At 46.5% G+C, this 23,167-nt stretch overlaps 1 protein-coding gene across 1 annotated transcript in view; it reads left to right on the plus strand.

The window, feature by feature from the left end:
• The window catches only part of CCDC83 (coiled-coil domain containing 83), a 51,640-nt gene that overhangs the window by 16,456 nt on the left and 12,017 nt on the right, over positions 1-23,167 (plus strand). The window contains exons 3-8 of the mRNA XM_063951354.1: positions 6,896-6,980; positions 8,000-8,168; positions 14,008-14,175; positions 14,855-14,946; positions 19,226-19,294; positions 20,628-20,749. Of these exons, the coding sequence (XP_063807424.1) occupies positions 6,896-6,980; positions 8,000-8,168; positions 14,008-14,175; positions 14,855-14,946; positions 19,226-19,294; positions 20,628-20,749 (705 nt within the window). The remainder of the gene's footprint in view (positions 1-6,895; positions 6,981-7,999; positions 8,169-14,007; positions 14,176-14,854; positions 14,947-19,225; positions 19,295-20,627; positions 20,750-23,167) is intronic.

A 23,167-nucleotide genomic window follows, 5' to 3' on the forward strand; every position in this document is an offset into this window, starting at 1 on the left:
ACGGCAACAGCTGGGAAATCCAAGTTTTTACCCCAGGTCGCCTCTCAACATAAGAAGACGCCGTATTATCAGGCGCAGTCCTTTCGTTCCCATAAGGGCAAGCGGGCAAAAGGTTCCTCATTTCTGCCCCATGGCAGAGGGAGAGGAAAAAGGCTGCAGCAAACAGCCGGTTCCCAGGAACAGAAGCCCTCTCCCGCCTCTGCCAAGCCATCAGCATGACGCTGGGGCTTTACAAGCGGACTCAGGCACGGTGGGGGCCCGTCTCAAGAATTTCAGCGCGCAGTGGGCTCACTCGCAAGTAGATCCCTGGATCCTTCAGGTGGTATCTCAGGGGTACAAATTGGAATTCGAGACGTCTCCCCCTCGCCGTTTCCTAAAGTCTGCTTTACCGACGTCTCCCTCCGACAGGGAGGCAGTATTGGAAGCCATTCACAAGCTGTATTCCCAGCAGGTGATAATCAAGGTACCCCTCCTGCAACAGGGAAAGGGGTATTATTCCACACTGTTTGTGGTACCGAAGCCGGACGGCTCGGTGAGACCGATTTTAAATCTAAAATCTTTGAACACTTACATACAAAGGTTCAAATTCAAGATGGAGTCACTCAGAGCGGTGATTGCGAACCTGGAAGAAGGGGACTATATGGTGTCTCTGGACATCAAGGATGCTTACCTTCATGTCCCAATTTACCCTCCTCACCAAGGGTACCTCAGGTTTGTGGTACAGAACTGTCACTATCAGTTTCAGACGCTGCCGTTTGGATTGTCCACGGCACCCCGACTCTTTACCAAGGTAATGGCCGAAATGATGATACTCCTTCGAAGGAAGGGAGTTTTAGTTATCCCTTACTTGGACGATCTCCTGATAAGGGCAAGATCCAGGGAACAGTTGGAGGTCGGGGTAGCACTATCTCAGGTAGTGTTGCGGCAGCACGGTTGGATTCTCAATATTCCAAAATCGCAGCTGATTCCGACGACTCGTCTTCTGTTCCTAGGGATGATCCTGGACACAGTCCAGAAAAAGGTGTTTCTTCCGGAGGAGAAAGCCAGGGAGTTATCCGAGCTAGTCAGGAACCTCCTAAAACCGAGCCAAGTCTCAGTGCATCAATGCACAAGGGTCCTGGGAAAAATGGTGGCTTCCTACGAAGCAATCCCATTCGGCAGATTCCACGCAAGAACTTTTCAGTGGGACCTGCTGGACAAATGGTCCGGGTCGCATCTTCAAATGCATCAGCGGATAACCCTGTCACCTAGGACAAGGGTGTCTCTTCTGTGGTGGTTGCAGAGTGCTCATCTTCTAGAGGGCCGCAGATTCGGCATTCAGGACTGGGTCCTGGTGACCACGGATGCCAGCCTGCGAGGCTGGGGTGCAGTCACACAGGGAAGGAATTTCCAGGGCTTATGGTCAAGCCTGGAGACATCACTTCACATAAATATCCTGGAGCTAAGGGCCATTTACAATGCTCTAAGCTTAGCAAGACCTCTGCTTCAAGGTCAGCCGGTGTTGATCCAGTCGGACAACATCACGGCAGTCGCCCACGTAAACAGACAGGGCGGCACAAGAAGCAGGAGGGCAATGGCAGAAGCTGCAAGGATTCTTCGCTGGGCGGAAAATCATGTGATAGCACTGTCAGCAGTGTTCATTCCGGGAGTGGACAACTGGGAAGCAGACTTCCTCAGCAGGCACGACCTCCACCCGGGAGAGTGGGGACTTCATCCAGAAGTCTTCCACATGATTATAAACCGTTGGGAAAAACCAAAGGTGGACATGATGGCGTCCCGCCTCAACAAAAAACTGGACAGGTATTGCGCCAGGTCAAGGGACCCTCAGGCAATAGCTGTGGACGCTCTGGTAACACCATGGGTGTACCAGTTAGTGTATGTGTTCCCTCCTCTGCCTCTCATACCCAAGGTACTGAGAATTATAAGACGGAGAGGAGTAAGAACTATATTCGTGGCTCCGGATTGGCCAAGAAGGACTTGGTACCCGGAACTTCAAGAGATGATCACGGAGGATCCGTGGCCTCTACCTCTAAGAAGGGACCTGCTCCAGCAAGGACCCTGTCTGTTCCAAGACTTACCGCGGCTGCGTTTGACGGCATGGCGGTTGAACGCCGGATCCTGAAGGAAAAGGGCATTCCGGATGGAGTCATCCCTACCCTGATCAAAGCCAGGAAGGATGTAACCACAAAACATTATCACCGCATTTGGTGAAAATATGTTGCGTGGTGCGAGGCCAGTAAGGCCCCGACGGAGGAATTTCAACTAGGTCGATTCCTACATTTCCTGCAAACAGGAGTGTCTATGGGCCTGAAATTGGGGTCCATTAAGGTTCAAATTTCGGCCCTGTCAATTTTCTTCCAGAAAGAACTAGCTTCAGTCCCTGAAGTTCAGACGTTTGTGAAAGGGGTACTGCATATACAGCCTCCTTTTGTGCCTCCAGTGGCACCTTGGGATCTCAATGTAGTTTTGGGGTTCCTAAAGTCACATTGGTTTGAACCACTTAAATCTGTGGAGTTAAAATATCTCACATGGAAAGTGGTCATGCTATTGGCTCTGGCCTCGGCCAGGCGCGTGTCAGAGTTGGCGGCTTTATCCTGTAAAAGCCCTTATCTGATTTTCCATTCGGACAGGGCGGAATTGAGGACTCGTCCTCAGTTTCTCCCTAAGGTGGTTTCAGCGTTTCACCTGAACCAACCTATTGTGGTGCCTGCGGCTACTAGGGACTTGGAGGATTCCAAGTTTCTAGACGTTGTCAGGGCCCTGAAAATATATGTTTCCAGGACGGCTGGAGTCAGAAAATCTGACTCGCTGTTTATCCTGTATGCACCCAACAAGCTGGGTGCTCCTGCTTCTAAGCAGACTATTGGTCGTTGGATTTGTAGTACAATTCAGCTTGCACATTCTGTGGCAGGCCTGCCACAGCCAAAATCTGTACATGCCCACTCCACAAGGAAGGTGAGCTCATCTTGGGCGGCTGCCCGAGGGGTCTCGGCTTTACAACTTTGCCGAGCAGCTACTTGGTCAGGGGCAAATACGTTTGCAAGATTCTACAAATTTGATACCCTGGCTGAGGAGGACCTGGAGTTCTCTCATTCGGTGCTGCAGAGTCATCCGCACTCTCCCGCCCGTTTGGGAGCTTTGGTATAATCCCCATGGTCCTTACGGAGTTCCCAGCATCCACTAGGACGTCAGAGAAAATAAGATTTTACTCACCGGTAAATCTATTTCTCGTAGTCCGTAGTGGATGCTGGGCGCCCATCCCAAGTGCGGATTATCTGCAATACTTGTACATAGTTATTGTAAAATAATCGGGTTATTGTTGTAGTGAGCCATCTTTTCGAGAGGCTCCTCTGTTATCATACTGTTAACTGGGTTCAGATCACAAGTTGTACGGTGTGATTGGTGTGGCTGGTATGAGTCTTACCCGGGATTCATAAATCCTTCCTTATTGTGTACGCTCGTCCGGGCACATTATCCTAACTGAGGCTTGGAGGAGGGTCATAGGGGGAGGAGCCAGTGCACACCAGGTAGTCCTAAAGCTTTACTTTTGTGCCCAGTCTCCTGCGGAGCCGCTATTCCCCATGGTCCTTACGGAGTTCCCAGCATCCACTACGGACTACGAGAAATAGATTTACCGGTGAGTAAAATCTTATTTTTGACATGTGAGCATTTCAAATATTGGTATTCTGACCATGTCGGCATTTTGATCATGTCGGCACAATGAATGTTGGCATTTCGACCGTGTCTGTATTTTGACTGTGGATCAATGCCTCTGGGATTATAACTGCCGGTATTGGTTCCGTCGGTAAATCAACTGCTACCCATTTGTAACAGTACTTTGTTATTCGTGATGTGTGAAGCACACACATACAAAAGAAGAAAATATTGCGTTCATCATTTGATAGGGTGTGTGATGTAGATTTGCAGTAAGGTCGCAGAATTGATAAGTGATCAGGTTGTTGAGGAATAACTCGGCAAAGTCGTAATTTTTTTTCCCATAGAAAAAGTATTGAATGGGGGACGCGCACTTTTTCTCTTTGGGTTGTAAACTGCTGCGAAGTCCTTGCCAAATTGTTTCTGCCCCAAATTCATTTGATATCGTTTATTCTTTCTAAATACTGTACCCCGAAAGTTTACACTTTTTCGGTATACAGTAAACTGTCGGGATACAATAAACTGTCGGGATACAGCAAAACTTTCTGGATACAATAAACTGTTGGGATACAATAAACTGTCGGGATACAGCAAAACTTTCTGGATACAATAAATTGTCGGGTTACAGTTAACTTTAGATGAATGCATTGTAGAACCCACAATTTTTTATTTATTTTTCTCAATTTTAAGCAATGCTTTTGCTATAATAAATAGAGCTATGAGCTGATACTAAGTTACTCCTAACAGAGAAGAGGTATTTGGGTTATGCTACACTCATGCCAACCCTTCCAGCCACCTACTGGTATATAAAAGAATGGTGTGGTATTCTACTTGCCAGGACATCCCTATGGGGACAGTCTGTTTCATCCTTATTTGAGCTCCTCTATGTGGGCTAGGTCTTCCTGGTCACATAGAGAAGTGATATAGGGGCAGATTTATTAAGCCTGGTGAAGTGATCAAGTGGAAGGTGATAACGTAGCAGCCAATCAGCTCCTCACTTCCGTTTACAGGCTGGGTTTGAAAAATGACAGTTGGGAGCTGAGTGACTGGTGCTTTATCACCATCCACTTTATCACTTCTCCAGGCTTAATAAATCTGTCCCGTAGAAACAACCTACCTAAAGTAATGTTATCAGAGATTTCCAAGGAATAGAATGCAAATATCCCACTGTCTGCAAAAGGGGAATAGACTTCTGGGTAATGCCACATACATTGCAGCCACTTCAATTAATGCCTCAAGGGGGTTCTAAATGATGACACCTGTGCTAACACAGAACAGCTACTGTACCCATTGTCACATGTTGTGCGCTTGTTCTGACTTCCGCACAGTAGGATTTGTGGTTGAAGTCAGCATGTTTAGCCATAAGGTGACATACTGTATTTATTGGAGCTTTGCATGGTGGAAAATTGTGCTTGATATCCATATTGCAAAGTTCTGTTTCTGAGAATATAATTATTTTCTGCTATATCCAGCTGCATACCTCCCAACATGACCCTCTCCAGGAGGGACACAATGCTCTGCTTCTGGACTTTTTTCTTAATTTGTGATTGCCAGCACCTGTGTTGAACAGGTAATTGATAAGAAAGGTGTTTCACCACAGGTGATGGCAATCATAAATTAAGAGTGAAGTCCAGGAGCAGAGCATTCTGTCCTCCCTGGAGAGGGTCATGTTGGGAGGTATGCAGCTGTACTTATTTACATTTAGTAATGCCTCCTCTTCTTCTAATGGTCACTTACAGTACTACTGCTCCCAGTGGTTCCTAGTGGAATTACATGCTGCATGATGTACATTGTTGCCGCTACGGTGGTATTATTATTATTATCCTTTATTTATATGGCGCCACAAGGGATCCGCAGCGCCCATTACACAGTACATAATAAAATGAGCAAACAAGAAAACCACACTTACAGTACATGACAAAATAGGACAGGTATAGAAAACCCGGGGTTAGGTGCCATCAAAGGGAGTATGGAGTATAAGATAGTGTAAGTAAGAGAAGGAAAGGAACATGAGGAAAGTAGTCCCTGCTCTTGCAAGCTTACGGTAGATGCTAGATCCAAGTGAGCTAAAGGACCTCTGATGTCACAACCATGTGACCATGACAGTAGGGGGGAAGGAGGAGATTACTATCCATGTCGACATCTTTTAGGAATAATAACCTTGCCCGATGCATGTCAAGTGAAGCGAGACCGCAAGGGTACATGTTTCGAGGGCATCACATGTTATAAACTTCAGCTGAACTTGCCCCTCCCCCTGATGTCGCAGGTCACATGGTTGTCACATCAGAGATCTTTCAGCCTACTTGAGTGTAAACTTAACCTAGCCTCTACAGTGTTTAAGAGTGGACATTTGACATGGTTCGCACTGGTACAGTTGGGGGGATATTTATCAGAGTTTCTAACGAGTAGAAGCACAGTTGTTGCCATAGCAAACAGATCAGCTGATCAGATTCTAGATACTGTTTTATAGCATGTACTAGATAAATGATAGCTAGAATCTGAGTGGTTGCTATAGGCAGCATATCCACTTATACTCTTTAGAAGGTTTGGTAAATCTTCCCCTAAGACTGGAAAACAGTCTATACCGTGACTGTTAGACCTTCTACTGCTGGGCATTAAATAGGGTGCCCACTTTTATGCTCATAGCCCAAATATAAATGTGAGCCAAATGACCCGTGCTCACGCACTTTCTTGCAAGCGTTTGCTTCACTTTGCTTTATATTACTTTCCGTATTGCCCACAGGAGTGTAGTAGCATTGGTAGAAATACAACAGAGTTTGGTGGGAACTCTGATGGAGTATGTAGTACGCTGGGTGGTTATGAGCGCGCTAATGAGCACACTTCAAATGTGAAAAGCGAGGGTAAAGGTATTGTCCATGCTTTAACCAACGTTATGCTCAGTGCCCTTGAGCAGAGTCCATAGCTTTAGGTTGGTGAGGTTGATGGCTGAAGAACATTCTGCCTCATTTCTTGACCACCGTCCTCTTAGGAGGACCATCCCTACAGCTAGAGCTTGTTTTCATAACCTAGACATCCATCACCATTAATAACAGGATGGGTCTCCCCCCCCCAGGAGAGGACAGTGGAACGTGAGCTTGGTCTGTTCAACAGGGACAATAAACGAAGAACAAGACAGGGCCCAGGAGATAACGTAGCATTTGTTTGTAGATGTCTGATATTTCCATAGTGGCTTATTCTTGCCTATACAAAATGTTTTACTGAAGTGAAACGCTCCTCTCAGGATTCAGATGAAGGAGACTAGGACTGAAGAGCTCCTGGCGGAGGTTAAACAAATCGAAGAGAAGAATACAAGGTATAAAGATCGGGTAAGAGTGACTATTTCTTACTTTAATTCAAAAGGAGAGAGTGGGCCTATTTCTGTACAGTCATGGCAGGCTGCTTACAACCTTATGCTTAAGCGTGTATCCACTCGTGTCCGCTGCGTATCATATCACGTGTCATGTCTGCTAGCGCACAGTACGAATGAGCGAGGTGGTCGGCTAACACTGTCATGACACTTCCACAAGACAAATCGGTTCTCTGTAATCGCGTGTTCGACACGCAGTTGCCACCTCAAAACACCTATGTGATGGAAAGAATAATAATTATTATAGAGGTGAAAATAAGTGCTGCCAGCATTCGCTAACCGTGGAACGCCACTGAAGTGCACAGTCTTTGCCTCAACAATTGAAGTAATAAATATCTTGTTTTTCAGCCCAAAATATAACTTTTGCTTTTAGTAAGACATATACCTGTACTATATCTTGCAAGGAACGTCCTGGGCTTTTGGGCTGCAGCCTTAATTTTCCATCTTAATAAGTGACCATACCATCACTCTGTAGATGAAGCAGTGGGACTGCCACAGACACGAGTCGGACAGATGTATGCATTGTTGCATACTGTATGTCCGTCCTATTCTGGGTTGGGCGGAACTTGGCCGAATTTATCTTTCTATAATATTAGGGGCTTCAGGGCAGCAACCTTGTCGGTGGCAATCCAAGTGACCAGAGCTTTCCTGGCTTGCAGGACTGTGGTGGAAGTGTGTAGGGTGTGTATTCAATGCTTGTGCGTACTGGATAGGGGAGCTTGTTTCTGATGGATCTCTGCCACCTACCTAACTACAGCCACTTTGTGTCCGACTCAGAAATAGTCCTTTCGAGTCCATGCGTTTCTGTATAAAGTTTACAGGTGCTACAATGCAAAAAAAAAAGTTTCCTAACGTTGGCCAGAATTTATATAGACCTGGATGTGGTCTGCCAATTTATTTTTGAAAAGGGTGATGTTGCTGTCTACGGTTGAAGCTTCCAGTTGGTACCAATGTAACCAGTAGTTATGTCCCATCCAGAATGAGCGCTTAAAAGCTGAACAGACGGGCCACATCAAGGAGCTTCTGGAACAGGCAAAAACCCAGGAACAGGAACTGGCCAATAAAGAAATCGTCAACAGAGAACAAGTGGATGAGGCGAAAAAAGAGACATGGGACTTTATACACCAGAAGGAAATTCTGTTTGAAGGTAAAAGACTTTCAGCCTTCCTTATGGTGTTATTGAAGGGGGGGATTAAATTCTGCGGGAAGTGCTGCGATGCCCGGCTGTACATTTATCAGTCAGCTATGGTAGTGCCGACATCGCAAGTTTCCCCTCACACCCCATAGAAAAGAACTTGTTGCTAGGAAGACACAGGGGGCAGGTGTATTAAGCCTGGAGATGGCATAAGGAAGTGATAAACCAGTGATAAGTGCAAGGTGATAAACGCACCAGCCAATCAGCTCCTGTTAATTTACATATTGGAGCTGATTGGCTGGTGTGTTTCTCACCTTGCACTTATGACTGTTTTATCACTTCTATTACATCTGCCCCAATGTGCTGTGAATTCCCCGCGTAGATACACAAAGCTTTTCCTGTGAGATCATAGGACAAAGCTTCCTTCCTGACACCATACTGGCAATCATTTACTTCGCTGGATCGATATACCTGTATAACTGTATATTATGTTATAGTAATAACAGTAACTTTATATGCTCTGTTTTGTTAGGAAAATGTCTAATGTTCTTCTATTGTACTGTAGTATCCACCAATACCAGTTGCTGAAATGCATTCAATTGTGCTACTGCTCTTACCATAAAGATCCCTTTCACAACTGGAAATTAGGGTCCTGATTCTTGGACGCAAGCAGAAGCGCACACAGCATTGTTTATTCACAGATGCCTGACTGCGCCTTTATACAAAGTCCTTCTCTGGTGTACATCTGGCAGATTGTGGTAAATATGCCCCTAAAAGGTTTAATACATCTTTCCCATAGTCCCATCACCTCCATATGTCAGTTGTTACGGGGGGCTGTCCAGACGATTGGTATACCGCTGAACAGATATAATTCAAATGGTCGCAGAGCTTAAACTGGGAAAACTTACAATAAACCACTAACGCGTTTCGCATTTGCCCTTGACACTTTTAATTGGAAAGAACATGTTGTTCTCCATGATGATTAAAATTTCAATACAGTAAATATACCAATGCATATTTATTGAATTTGAAGGAATCTAAAACATTGCGGAAAACAACGCATTTTGCCAGCAATGCATTGTTCCAAACATGCCACAGGATACAGTGCATAGACTAGTGTGAGATCATAGCTGCAGTACATATTGGAGTCGAGATCCAGACTGTTACTATGGACACTCATGCTTAAGGGCCCCATACGCTACCGCAACATGTCAGACGGACATGTCGCGAGGCGATCACCCCCGGCAGCCTCCCGGGGGGGCAGGATCGTCCACGATACATCGTATGCTGTCCTTTTACATACAATGTATCTTGGGCGATCCCAGCCACGCCTGCGGGGTGGGACCAGATTGAATGTGCAGCACATTCAATCTGGAGGATCTGATCCGATGCTCACGGGAAAGTGGATCGGATCGGAAACGCCTGCAAAATGCCCGATTTCATCCGATATATCGTGCCGAATGCCCGAAATCGGATGAAATCGGGCATTATCGTCCTAGTGTATGGGGCCCTTACTATTGACCCTGTACAGGAGATCCCCGTCGCTTACTTCTACTAGCGGCCACAGGTGCACAGACGTTACAAGCACAAAGTGCGACGCTGGATTTGCTTGGTCTGCAACACCATCTATAGTGAGCCAGACTCTTTTGGATCACTATATAAGTGCGGTGAAGCAGGGGTGTCTTATGAGGGGAGGGTGCTTGTGTGCCCTGTCGGTGCAGGCCCCCCCATCGCGCCAGGGCAAGCACAGAGCCAGAGTCTACTGCACATGCATATACCTCCAGGAAAATAGCACTGGCGACATTTCCCCGGCGATTCCTCTGTTGTGCGTGCGCAGCTGCCACACAGGGTAATTACAAAAATGCAGCCGCATTTGCCAAGCTCCAGAGTGCATGGCCCTAGATGACATGCAAATGACGGTTGCCTATAGTAACCTATAGGCTACTTACCGAAGATTCTTTTGAAGAAGGATCCGCTGCACGCACACACACACACACACACACACACACACACACCACAACCGCTGACGCATGCAGCTCCCGCCAGCTGCTCTCGCACAGTTCGCTTCCTGAAGCCGACCAAGGAAGCAGAGTGATAGTATAAGCTATCCCACCGCGACTAGCTCTTAGCCTGGCAATATTACTCACAACTGCATTCAAAATGTTTAATGTGATAAATATATCCCGACACCGGAATCATGATTCCCGGTGAAATGCCGGCGTTTGAAATCCCCACCACCCCCGGAATCCCCACTTGGGTGGTGGTCCACGCCACCACCCAAGGGGGAATAGAATAGATTACCCAGTGCGTTGCAAGCGCACTGAGCCCACGAGGGGACATGCTGCACTCGCTGCCGGTATTCCAACTGTCGGGAACCGGTCAGCCGGGATATCATACTGATCCCCTCAATATCATTGCTGCCAGAATATGTGTACGCATACTGACTTTACTGGCTGAAAATTGTGCAAATATCACCTGTTGATTTTACTGTCTATGGGGGTCATTCCGACCTGTTCGCTCGCTGCTGTTTGTCGCAGCCGAGCGAACGGGTCTCTACTGCGCCGGCGCATGCCAGACAGCCGATGGCCGTAGCAGGGCTGCGATCGCCTCTGCCTGATTGACAGGCAGAGACGATCGCTGGGCGGGAGGGGGCGGAATGGCGGCATTTGGCCGCCGTTTTGTGGGAGCAGTCCGGACAACGCAGGCGTGGCCGGTCCGAACGGGGGCGGGCCGCAACGGCTGCGTGATGTCACACGCAGCCGCTGCTGGCCAAGGAGCGATGAGTAGCTCCCGGCCAGCACGCTAAAGCTGCGCTGGCCGGGAGCTACTCTTGAAGTGCAAAGGCATCGCCGCTGTGCGATGCCTTTGCACTTCTGCGGGGGGGGGGGGGCGGCACTGACACGCGGGGCGTACTAGCCCTGTGCTGGGCGTCCCCCCGCATGTCCGTGTGAATGATCGTAGCTGTGCTAAATTTAGCACAGCTACGATCAACTCGGAATGACCCCCAATGTAAATAGAATTATTTTGATGCAATTTTTGGATTAACATAAGTTTCCTCACTTCTGTTTAAAGTTTGCTGCAACACAGGTGAACATTGCAGAGCCTCACTGCTTAGTCTCTGCATACAGGGCCTCACTCGTGTTTGTACGCAAATGCCATTTTGCCTCTGCAGACTACGGAACTGCTAATGTTAAGCAGCAGCAGTAGCGACTCAGACACCAATCGCTCTGCGACAAAGTTCTCGATCAAATCACAGGCGCAATATGCGGATAATCGCTTTGTTGCGTGAACATCGGCCATTGCGTACAGACATGAATTCGGCCCATCCTGTAGTAACAGTACTGAATCTAAGTAATTAATCTTTTGTAGATCTTGCACCTTTGCTATGGGAATTGCCCCAGGAATAGTGTTATTTATACAGCACCGTGTTGGTTTAGTAGTTAGCACTTACCTCCCCAGAGCCCGCAGTCTTCTCGTCTTCATCCTCATCTCTGACAGGCTGTTTGTGTAAGGCAGACTGTGAGATTGCAGCGGGACTCCCAAACCAACATGTGTCTGCTCAGTTAGCTGAGAGATGGGAGAATTAGGGAATTGAGGAAGAGACAGAGTGAGGTAGCGGGATCCCCGGGTGAGGGTGCAGATGATATCAGTCTGCAGAGACTCCCCTTTGGGAAGCTGTTACAATATAATCCCTGGAAGACACAAAATCATTCAACAGCACTTTGCTTTTCATTATAGGAGAATTTAATGTAATCAGTGATACATCGGGTTCATTGTTTTACTATGGTTTGGAAGGGGTGTTTGTCAATCTGGGGATCCTCCAGGAGCCCCAGCGGGGGCCCATGTAAAAGAAGGACACCACCAGAATCCTCCTTCTCCTTAGGGTTGGACTGGTCGCGAGTGCACGTTGCTGACAGAACGCAATTCCTACAGGAGGGAAAAAAAGACACTATGGGGGGAATTCAAATGTTTGAAAAGTCGGTTAGGTGTCTGTTTTTTCCTCTCTATTAGATAGGGGGAAAAAAGTCACCCAACTGACTTTTCAAACAATTGAATATCCCCCTATATATTTGTTTTGAATGAGGACCATAGAAATGCTGCAAATTTTTTTTGCCTTACTATTAACTCATTAGCACTACCTGGGGAGGGGGGTGGTAAGGGGAGTGGGGGCTCTGACTATTTTGTCAGTCCCAGGCCCCATAATTTCTGATAGCGGCCTTGCCTAACGCTAACACTCTCGGCAAGGAGTGCTAGCAATGCACGCATTTCTGAAAGCACTTACTGAGACTAGACCCCCCTAGTATACAGAGAAGTCTCTCCAGATTTATTAGGACCCCAGATCAGTGAAACGTCCATCACACATAAAGGGCCTATTTATAAAGCCTCATTTCCCTGAAAATCATGTGGGCAGTTAAGGGCAGTGTTGAACCTTCCACATTGAAACTCTGTGCTTCAGTTATGACCTGGACTAAATAGCTATGGACTTTTTGTATACTCTTGTGAATATGGGGTTTATTTACTAAGCCTTGGAGAGAGATAATGTGGACGGAGATAAATTACCAGCCAATCAGCCCCTAACTGCCATTTTTTCAAACACAGCCTGTGACATGACAGTTAGGAGCTGATCGGCTGGTACTTTATCTCCGTCCACTTTATATCTCTCCAAGGCTTAGTAAATAGACCCCATAGACTCTTAGGGGGGAATCCAATAAGCTGTGAACCGCTCCCAGCACAAATAAGTAGGGCTGTATGCCGCATTTATGGAACTGCCGGACTTGCAGGATTTTGTTTACAGCCCCGTAGGGCTAACTGTGTGAGTCCGGCACTAGTGGCGATTTTTGGTGCCGTTGCCAGCGTCTACATGCCATTGTAACAGCAACTTGCACCCCCAGCGAGCCGTTCACTTACACAAGCCTCCGCCGCGACCTTGCGTTGCTCACATAACCGCAATTACGCCAACTCATTACTGCGCTCACCTTCCAGCGAGTGGAAAATGTGCAGGAGGTACATCCAGCGAATTCGCCGGAACCCTTGCATGTAATAGAATTGGTCCCTTAGGGGGTCATTCCGAGTTGATCGCTAGCTGAAAATGTTCGCTGTGCAGCAATGATGCAAAAAAACAGCACTTCTGCGCATGCGTATGCGGCGCAATGCGCACTCGCGACGTACTTTCACAACGGCCGATGTAGTTTCACACAAGGTCTAGCGAAGTTTTTCAGTCGCACTGCTGGCCGCAGAGTGAGTGACATGAAGTGGGCGTTTCTGGGTGTTAACTGACCGTTTTCAGGGAGTGTTCGAGAAAACGCAGACGTGCCAGGAAAAACGCAGGCGTGGCTGGGCGAATGCAGGGCGTGTTTGTGACATCAAATCCGGAACTGAATGGTCTGAAGTGATCGCAAGCGCTGAGTAGGTCTGGAGCTACTCTGAAACTGCACAATTTTTTTGTTGTAGTCGCTCTGCGATCCTTTCGTTCGCACTTCCGCTAAGCTAAAATACACTCCAAGTGGGCGGCAGCTTAGCGTTTGCACGGCTGCTAAAAACAGCTAGTGTGCGATCAACTCGGAATGACCCCCTTAGAGCTGAAATGTAAAAGGGTCCAGTTTTGTAAAAGTGCTGATGTAGGATCAATATTTATAAAGGCAAAACCAGAAGAGTGTGCCCAGCCCTTCCCTGTCCTGCAGCTTCTGTAAGGTAGCGATTAATTGGTGCACGAGTGAGTTACTGGTGGCGCTCTGCGTGCGGAGGCACTGACTATACTTGGTGAAGTCGCTACCTGCAGCCCGAGCGCGTGTCTGTATGGAAAAAACATCACTGCTCCTTTTTCTCTCTCTTTTAAATATTTGCTTTTCAGAGATTGGCCGGGAGATTAATGTCCTGGAGAAGCAGATCATGGTAACAGAGGCTGAGAGGGATTACTGGCTGGCGTATAAGAATGTGGGGAGCGAAGAACACAGTAAACACATCCATCGTCTAGAAGGGAAACTCGGCATCATGAAGCAGTGCTTCTCGGAAATAGACGGTGGGTTCGGAGTAATTTAGTGAAGCAATAGACATCCCACACTTCCCCCGCACACCCTTCTGGGAATTAATCCTCATACACATATTTCTCTAAAGTGGAAGTGCTAAGAGGATCGCATCTCCCTAGATGGTTCCTCCACAGGATGTGGCCGACGTGTCTTGCTGGGCCTTGTAGTTCCACAACAGTGAGAGAGCTACACCTGGCTCGTATAATGCAACTGTCACATTATGGAATATGGTAAATCTTACAATAATACATCAACTAATGGTAATATAAGGGTGTGCTACACAATGTCAGCATTCAGAATGTCAAAGTAGACGTCTACATTGTGCTTGTCAACAGCAGTCGACATGGTGTTTTTACTTTATATAAGCCCTAACCCTATCCCTACCCCAACCGCAAACTTCTCTGGGACATTCCCCGTTTTTCGCCGTTAATGACTAAGGATAATGATAAATTAGGTCAACAGTAACAAAAAAAGGTTCTAAATAACTAAAGACGATTTCCTCCTCAGTCAGTGACCATATATATTGCAGATTCCAGTGACCGCTAACAAAACGCAACCCCCCATTTCTGCCGTTGCGGAGTCCTGGGGGTGTCAGCAATTACACCTGTGTGTATATGCCTATAATTCCTTGCAGGTGACTACTGATATTGTTTCCTCTTTCTTCCCAAAAAGATTATTTCAGAAAAAGCCTGGAGAAGACGAAAGATAAGATAGACAGAGAGACAGGGAAGAAGATGGATGAAACGAGAGAAATAGCCAATCTGGTAACAAGAATTAAATATTAGCATTTTGTTACTAATGGCAATGCGCTAGAACTGTTTGGTATCCACGCGCAATTGTCACTTTTGCGCACATGCACACAATGCATCCATATACATATAGGTGAAACTCAGAAAATTAGAATATTGTGCAAAAGTTCATTTATTTCAGTAATTCAACGGAAAAGTAAAACTAATATATTATATAGACTTATTACATGCAAAGTGAGATATTTCAAGCCTTTATTTGTTATCATTTTGATGATTGTGGCTTACAGCTTAAGAAAACCCCAGATCCAAAATCTCAGAAAATTACAATATTACATAAAATCAATAAAAAAAAAAAAAAAGGATTTTTAATACAGAACTGTCGGCCCTCTGAAAAGTATAATCATGCAGATGTACTCAGTACTTGGTTTGGGCCCCTTTTGCATGAATTACTGCCTCAATGCGGCGTGGCATGGATTCTATCAGCCTGTGGCACTGCTGAGGTGTTATGGAAGACCCGGATCCTTCAATAGCGGCCTTCAGCTCTTCTGCAATGTTCGGTCTCATGTCTCTCATCTTTCTCTTGGCAGTGCCCCATAGATTCTCTATGGGGTTCAGGTCAGGAGAGTTAGCTGGCCAATCCAGCACAGTAATCCCACGGTCATTGAACCAGGTTTTGGTACTTTTGGCAGCGTGGGCAGGTGACAATCCCTGCTGGAAAATGAAATTTTTAAAATCTTTTTTAAATATTAGCCAATGGTTGTGTGAAAATATCTTTGACTGTATCTAGTTTGATGGAGTTAGTGAAGCTTGTCACGTAGGAGAGATCCCTTCATCTTCTGTTCCCTGCTGTCCCTCTGCTCCCTCCAGAACCCTACTGTCAGTCGTATTGAGGTGTGATTATCCTCTGATAATATAATAATTTGGGGCGCGGCCTAGTGGTTAGGAATATATTACATTATGGGCGTGGCTAGTGGAAAGGGGAGTCATTACATAATTGTGGGCATGTCCGACCCTAGAAAGAATCAAAAATATTCAGTTTTTCCATGAATTTTTGGGGTTATGTATGCAGCCAGTCGGATGCTTTCATGTCCTAAGCCATACTATGGACAGTATTGTTTTAGTGATAATGGCCCGGGCATTGTGCCTTACTTAGGGGTCTATTCATGAAGCAGTGAAAAGTGTGGAGAAGTGAGCCTGTGGAGAAATTGCCCATGGCAACCAATCAGCTACTCCGTACAATTGTATAGTATGTAAATTATAAATGTTACTTCAATTCTGATTGGTTGCCATGGGCAACTTCTCCACTGGCTCACTTCTCCACACTTTTCACCGCATCATGAATAGACCACCTGATTGCTAATCATGATTTGTGATAACAGAGATATGAAATACAGATGGAGCCATGCTCATTGAGAGTGGCTGCATCGCAGGCGGGGGGCGAGCGGCGCACAGAGACGCTCCCATTCACTTTGAATGGGTGCGCGTCTACGAGGCACGCGCGCCCCGTATGTTCCCAGCAGTGCACCTCACCGGGCGCGCCCAGGCACAGATGGAGCCACGATTAGTGTGACTCCATCTGTAGGATGTCCTTTGTCGGACCCATTTATATATATATGTTAGTGATGTGCACCGGACATTTTTCGGGTTTTGTGTTTTGGTTTTGGATTCGGTTCCGCGGCCGTGTTTTGGATTCGGACGCGTTTTGGCAAAACCTCCCTGAAATTTTTTTGTCGGATTCGGGTGTTTTTTTACAAAAAACCCTCAAAAACAGCTTAAATCATAGAATTTGGGGGTCATTTTGATCCCATAGTATTATTAACCTCAATAACCATAATTTCCACTCATTTCCAGTCTATTCTGAACACCTCACACCTCACAATATTATTTTTAGTCCTAAAATTTGCACCGAGGTCGCTGGATGACTAAGCTAAGCGACACAAGTGGCCGACACAAACACCTGGCCCATCTAGGAGGGGCACTGCAGTGTCAGACAGGATGGTCGATTTAAAAAATAGTCCCCAAACAGCACATGATGCAAAGAAAAAAAGAGGCGCACCAAGGTCGCTGTGTGACTAAGCTAAGCGACCCAAGTGGCCGACACAAACACCTGGCCCATCTAGGAGTGGCACTGCAGTGTCAGACAGGATGGTCGATTTAAAAAATAGTCCCCAAACAGCACATGATGCAAAGAAAAAAAGAGGCGCACCAAGGTCGCTGTGTGACTAAGCTAAGCGACCCAAGTGGCCGACACAAACACCTGGCCCATATAGGAGTGGCACTGCAGTTTTCTAGCGAGAGGATGAGTGCTTCCATCCTCATGTGAATCTGAACCACTAGCCATGAACATAGGCTAGGGCCTCAGCCGTTCCTTGCCACGCCGTGTCGTAAATGGCATATTGGCAAGTTTACGCTTCTCCTCAGACACTTTAATTTTGATTTTTGGGTCATTTTACTGAACTTTTGTAGTATACTTGACGACACAGTGGTAGAGCAGTGGACTACTGTACCGTACTGCTATATATTATATACTGGTGGTCAGCAAAATTCTGCACTGTCCTCCTACTATATATAGTGCGCACAACAACTAAAATGCACTACAGGTATGGATGGATAGTATACTTCACGACACAGAGGTAGGTAGAGCAGTGGACTACTGTACCGTACTGCTATATATTATATACTGGTGGTCAGCAAAATTATGCACTGTCCTCCTACTATATATACTGCGCACAACAACTAAAATGCACCACAGGTATGGATGGAAAGTATACTTGACGACACAGAGGTAGGTAGAGCAGTGGACTACTGTACCGTACTGCTATATATTATATACTGGTGGTCAGCAAAATTATGCACTGTCCTCCTACTATATATACTGCGAAAACTTAAATGCACCACAGGTATGGATGGATAGTATACTTGATGACACAGAGGTAGGTAGAGCAGTGGACTACTGTACCGTACTGCTATATATTATATACTGGTGGTCAGCAAAATTATGCACTGTCCTCCTACTATATATACTGCGCACAACAACTAAAATGCACCACAGGTATGGATGGAAAGTATACTTGACGACACAGAGGTAGGTAGAGCAGTGGACTATTGTACCGTACTGATATAATACTGGTGGTCACTGGTGAGCAAAATTCTGCACTGTCCTCCTACTATATACTACAATGCAGCACAGATATGGAGCGTTTTTCAGGCAGAGAACGTATAATACTGGTGGTCACTGGTCAGCAAAACTCTGCACTGTCCTCCTACTATATAATACTGGTGGTCCCCAGTCCCCACAATAAAGCAGTGTGAGCACAGATATATGCAGCACACTGAGCACAGATATGGAGCGTTTTTCAGGCAGACAACGTATACTGGTGGTCACTGGTCAGCAAAACTCTGCACTGTACTCCTCCTATATAATACTGCTGGTCCCCAGTCCCCACAATAAAGCAGTGTGAGCACAGATATATGCAGCACACTGAGCACAGATATGGAGCGTTTTTCAGGCAGAGAACGTAGATATTTGCAGCACACTGAGCACAGATATTTGCAGCACACTGAGCACAGATATTTGCAGCACACTGAACACAACTGAGAACGCTGCACACGTCCTCTCACTATCATCTCCAATGCACGAGTGAAAATGGCGGCGACGCGCGGCTCCTTATATAGAATACGAATCTCGCGAGAATCCGACAGCGGGATGATGACGTTTGGGCGCGCTCGGGTTAATTGAGCAAGGCGGGAGGATCCGAGTCTGCCTCGGACCCGTGTAAAATGGGTGAAGTTCGGGGGGATTCGGATTCTGAGGAACCGAACCCGCTCATCACTAATATATATGTGTGTACATATGTATATATGTGTGTGTACTTATGTATATATGTGTGTGTGTGTACATATGTATATATGTGTGTGTGTGTGTATGTATATATATATATATATATATATATATGTATATATATATATGTATATATATATATGTGAATATAATGCTATACAATATATTTTGATATTGGATCATCTGTAACTTTTTGCTCTCACAATTGGAATCTGTGCTTTTCAGAGGTGTTTTTTGATGCCGGCGCACCTTATACAGATAATTGGCCATCTTAAGACATCTAAGGGGGAAGGGAATCAGTTTTCCGCGATGTGCTGCGTCTTGTCTCTGTGACAGTCGTGTATCTGGAGCAGCATATTTACTACACGCAGAGATCTTTGCTGCTGTTTACAATAAACATGAATCGCGCTGCTTGTCATGTGAGGGAGAACTTATCCCATGATCTCTCCCCAGGACGCAGTAAAGCACATTGACACGGAGAGCCGGAAAGAGATGAAAGAGAACAATTGGTTAAAGAAAGAGGTAATTGTCTTGTTTGTGTAATATAATGTTATACGAGACCTACAACCATGTAGTTGGTTTATTTTCACTTCATATGATAATATAATAACATCATTATTTTTTTTTTAAATTCTAGATTATGGTTGAAATCCAGCACTTACATTTACTGGGTCCTCTATCATTGGGGGTAATTCCAAGTTGATCGCAGCAGGATTTTTTTTAGCAGTTGGGCAAAACCATGTGCACTGCAGGGGAGGCAGATATAACAAGTGCAGAGAGAGTTAGATTTGGGTGGGGTGTGTTCAATCTGCAATCTAATTTGCAGTGTAAAAATAAAGCAGCCAGTATTTACCCTGCACAGAAATAAAATAACCCACCCAAATCTAACTCTCTCTGCACATGTTATATCTGCCTCCCCTGCAGTGCACATGGTTTTGCCCAACTGCTAAAAAGAATCCTGCTGCGATCAACTTGGAATTACCCCATTATACGGTTTCTCAACAGAATCCATGGCTCACTGCCGGGTGCTGTTGTAGGGGATACAGGTCGGATCGTGGGTGTTGTGGCCACAACCAGTGTCGGACTGGGATATGAAGGGCCCACCAGGGGAATGCAGTTATAGGTGCCCATACTTAGGGGTGTGGCCAGCCTACAAAGGGGGTGTGGCCAGCCTCCACAGAGGCTTGAAATACACAATAGTTTAGTGCAGTGTAATGCAACATATCTACCATGTATAATATAAGTGCACAGTCTGGAACCTGTTACCTAGAGGAAGGAGTGGGCCCTCAGGCAGTGGGGCCTACAGGTGGTTTCCCTGGTACCACTGTGGGCCAGACCGACCCTGGCCACAACCCCAGTGCAACCATGTCCCAAGCCCCATCCTGTTTCCAAAAATTGGGAATGTTAGGAGATATGTAGGAGTCACTTAGACGCGTCAGACAGTGAAGTCATGTCCTACCACACTGTCAGCCAAGTGTTGTTATTAGGGGCACAAAGACGGGAGGGGGCAGTGTTGCCAAGATGCAGTGCCGGAATAGCAGGGGAAGGGGCAGTTGTCCGGGAGCCCCCCACAACACATAGCTGTATCACAAGTGTAGGGGGCAATGTAGCATATGTGCACTGGATTTAATGGTAGGGGACCCCATATACCTTAATCCAGCCTTGCCAAAATGTCAATACTCCGCTCAGCGCACTTAAGACAATTTTGCACCCCTCCTTGTCTTACCTAGAACCCCTATCTATTTATCACTTCTAATTTACTTAAGGCAACGTCTCGCTTTCCACTGAGTAGGCTTTGTTAGGTCACCCACATGGGTGTACAGGATTCACCATTTCCATCCTGTGTCCGCGGCAGGTGGCGAGTTACAGGAAAGATGTTCAGGATCTGGAGGAACGAGTCTATAAGATCGAGCAAGAAAATGTGGAATTGATAAGTCGCCTTTTTGATTGCCGACTTCATGATCGAAATATATCAAGGTATGCTATTAAATGACGCTGATCCCATCTTCTAGTTATGATAAGTAACGGGTTTGGTTTTTCAGTGTTTAATGAGTGCGTGACAGTGGTCTGAGTACTTTCTTGTGTACAGACTTTATCTCCCGCTGATCCAGAAAGTCATCAGTTTTAAACCGGATGGAGATAGAGCAATCTGTAGCCAATCAGATCATCAGAATGGTCACAATAATACAGATTATTTTGAGAGATGAGCCACAGACTGACAGATACAGTATATAATGTCAGGTGCAGGGTCCCCAGCAGCACAGAGTATATCAGGAGATGAGTGATGTGTCAGTGAGGACAGGGCTGCATGTGACAGGGGCAGTGACATGATGTGAGGAGGGGAATGGAGGCAGCAGGAAGTCACAGACTGAGAGTTATATAGTGGGAGGAGCAGGGTCTCCAGCAGCACAGAGTATATCAGGAGATAAGTGATGTGTCAGTGAGGACAGGGCTGCATGTGACAGGGGCAGTGACATGATGTGAGGAGGGGAATGGAGGCAGCAGGAAGCCACAGACTGAGAGTTATATAGTGGGAGGAGCAGGGTCCCCAGCAGCACAGAGTATATCAGGAGATGAGTGATGTGTCAGTGAGGACAGGGCTGCATGTGACAGGGGCAGTGACATGATGTGAGGAGGGGAATGGAGGCAGCAGGAAGCCACAGACTGAGAGTTATATAGTGGGAAAAGCAGGGTCCCCAGCAGCACAGAGTATATCAGGAGATGAGTGATGTGACAGGGGCAGTGACATGATGTGAGGAGGGGAATGGAGGCAGCAGGAAGTCACAAACTGAGAGTTATATAGTGGGAGGAGCAGGGTCTCCAGCAGCACAGAGTATATCAGGAGATGAGTGATGTGTCAGTGAGGACAGGGCTGTATGTGACAGGGGCAGTGACATGATGAGGAGGGGAATGGAGGCAGCAGGAAGCCACAGACTGACAGTTATATAGTGGAAGGAGCAGGGTCCCCAGCAGCACAGAGTATATCAGGAGATGAGTGATGTGTCAGTGAGGACAGGGCTGCATGTGACAGGGGCAGTGACATTATGTGAGGAGGGGAATGAAGGCAGCAGGAAGGCACAGACTGAGGTTATATAGGGGAAGGAGCAGGGTCTCCCAGCAGCACAGAGTATATCAGGAGATGAGTGGTGTGTCAGTGAGGACAGGGCTGCATGTGACAGGGGCAGTGACATGATGTGAGGAGAGGAATGAAGGCAGCAGGAAGGCACAGACTGAGGTTATATAGGGGAAGGAGCAGGGTCTCCCAGCAGCACAGAGTATATCAGGAGATGAGTGATGTGTCAGTGAGGACAGGACTGCATGTGACAGGGGCAGTGACATGATGTGAGGAGGGGAATGGAGGCAGCAGGAAGCCACAGACTGAGGTTATATAGGGGGAGGAGCAGGGTCTCCCAGCAGCACAGAGTATATCAGGAGATGAGTGATGTGTCAATAAAGACAGGGCTGCATATGACAGGGGCAGTGACATGATGTGAGGAGAGGAATGGAGGCAGCAGGAAGTCACAGACTGACAGTTATATAGTGGAAGGAGCAGGATCCCCCAGCAGCACAGAGTATATCAGGAGATGAGTGATGTGTCAGTGAGGACAGGGCTGCATGTGACAGGGGCAGTGACATGATGTGAGGAGGGGAATGGAGGCAGCAGGAAGCCACAGACTGAGAGTTATATAGTGGAAGGAGCAGGGACCCCAGCAGCACAGAGTATATCAGAAGATCAGTGATGTGTTAGAGACGTTAGAACAATGATTCACGTTATAGGGGCCATGACAGACTAGATATGAGGGGGGAACAGATGCAGCAAGAAGCCACAAATGCATGTGACAGAGATGATGTGGGAGAGGTATCAAACCTTGTTGTGAAATAAAGTGGCGACACATAACATTCCAACCAATCAGCATCTCACGGCCATATTTTAAAAAAGCCAGATTGAAGCAGATTGGTTGGTACCTTATTTCTCTTCACTTTATCTCTCTCCAAGGTTTGATACATCACCCCCAATATCATGAAGAGGGGAATGGAGACACAGGAAATCTAATTCATGCTAAAATCTAATCTAAACATTTTTAATTGAATTTGACAAAAATCCAATCGTTTGGGGGGGGGGGGGGGGGGGTTTATACCATAGATAACAGCAATGGGGTCAAAGCAGACGTTTTCTCAGTCATTTTTGCCCTGGAATAAAGATATATCCAATCATATATACTGCAAATCGCTCACTAGAAAAGTGAACATTTGTTGCATCTCTGCTGGGCTTACTATAGTGGGAAGGGCACAGCAGTAAAAAGCTCCAAGGTGTTCATTACCGAGGATGTGTGAAAGAGAACCTGCCAACAGATTGGGGATTGCTGGTTTTGCTGTTCAGGGGTCTGCATAGTC

Source organism: Pseudophryne corroboree, chromosome 2 (genome assembly GCF_028390025.1).
Source record: "Pseudophryne corroboree isolate aPseCor3 chromosome 2, aPseCor3.hap2, whole genome shotgun sequence".
NCBI classification, from domain to species: Eukaryota; Metazoa; Chordata; class Amphibia; order Anura; family Myobatrachidae; genus Pseudophryne; species Pseudophryne corroboree.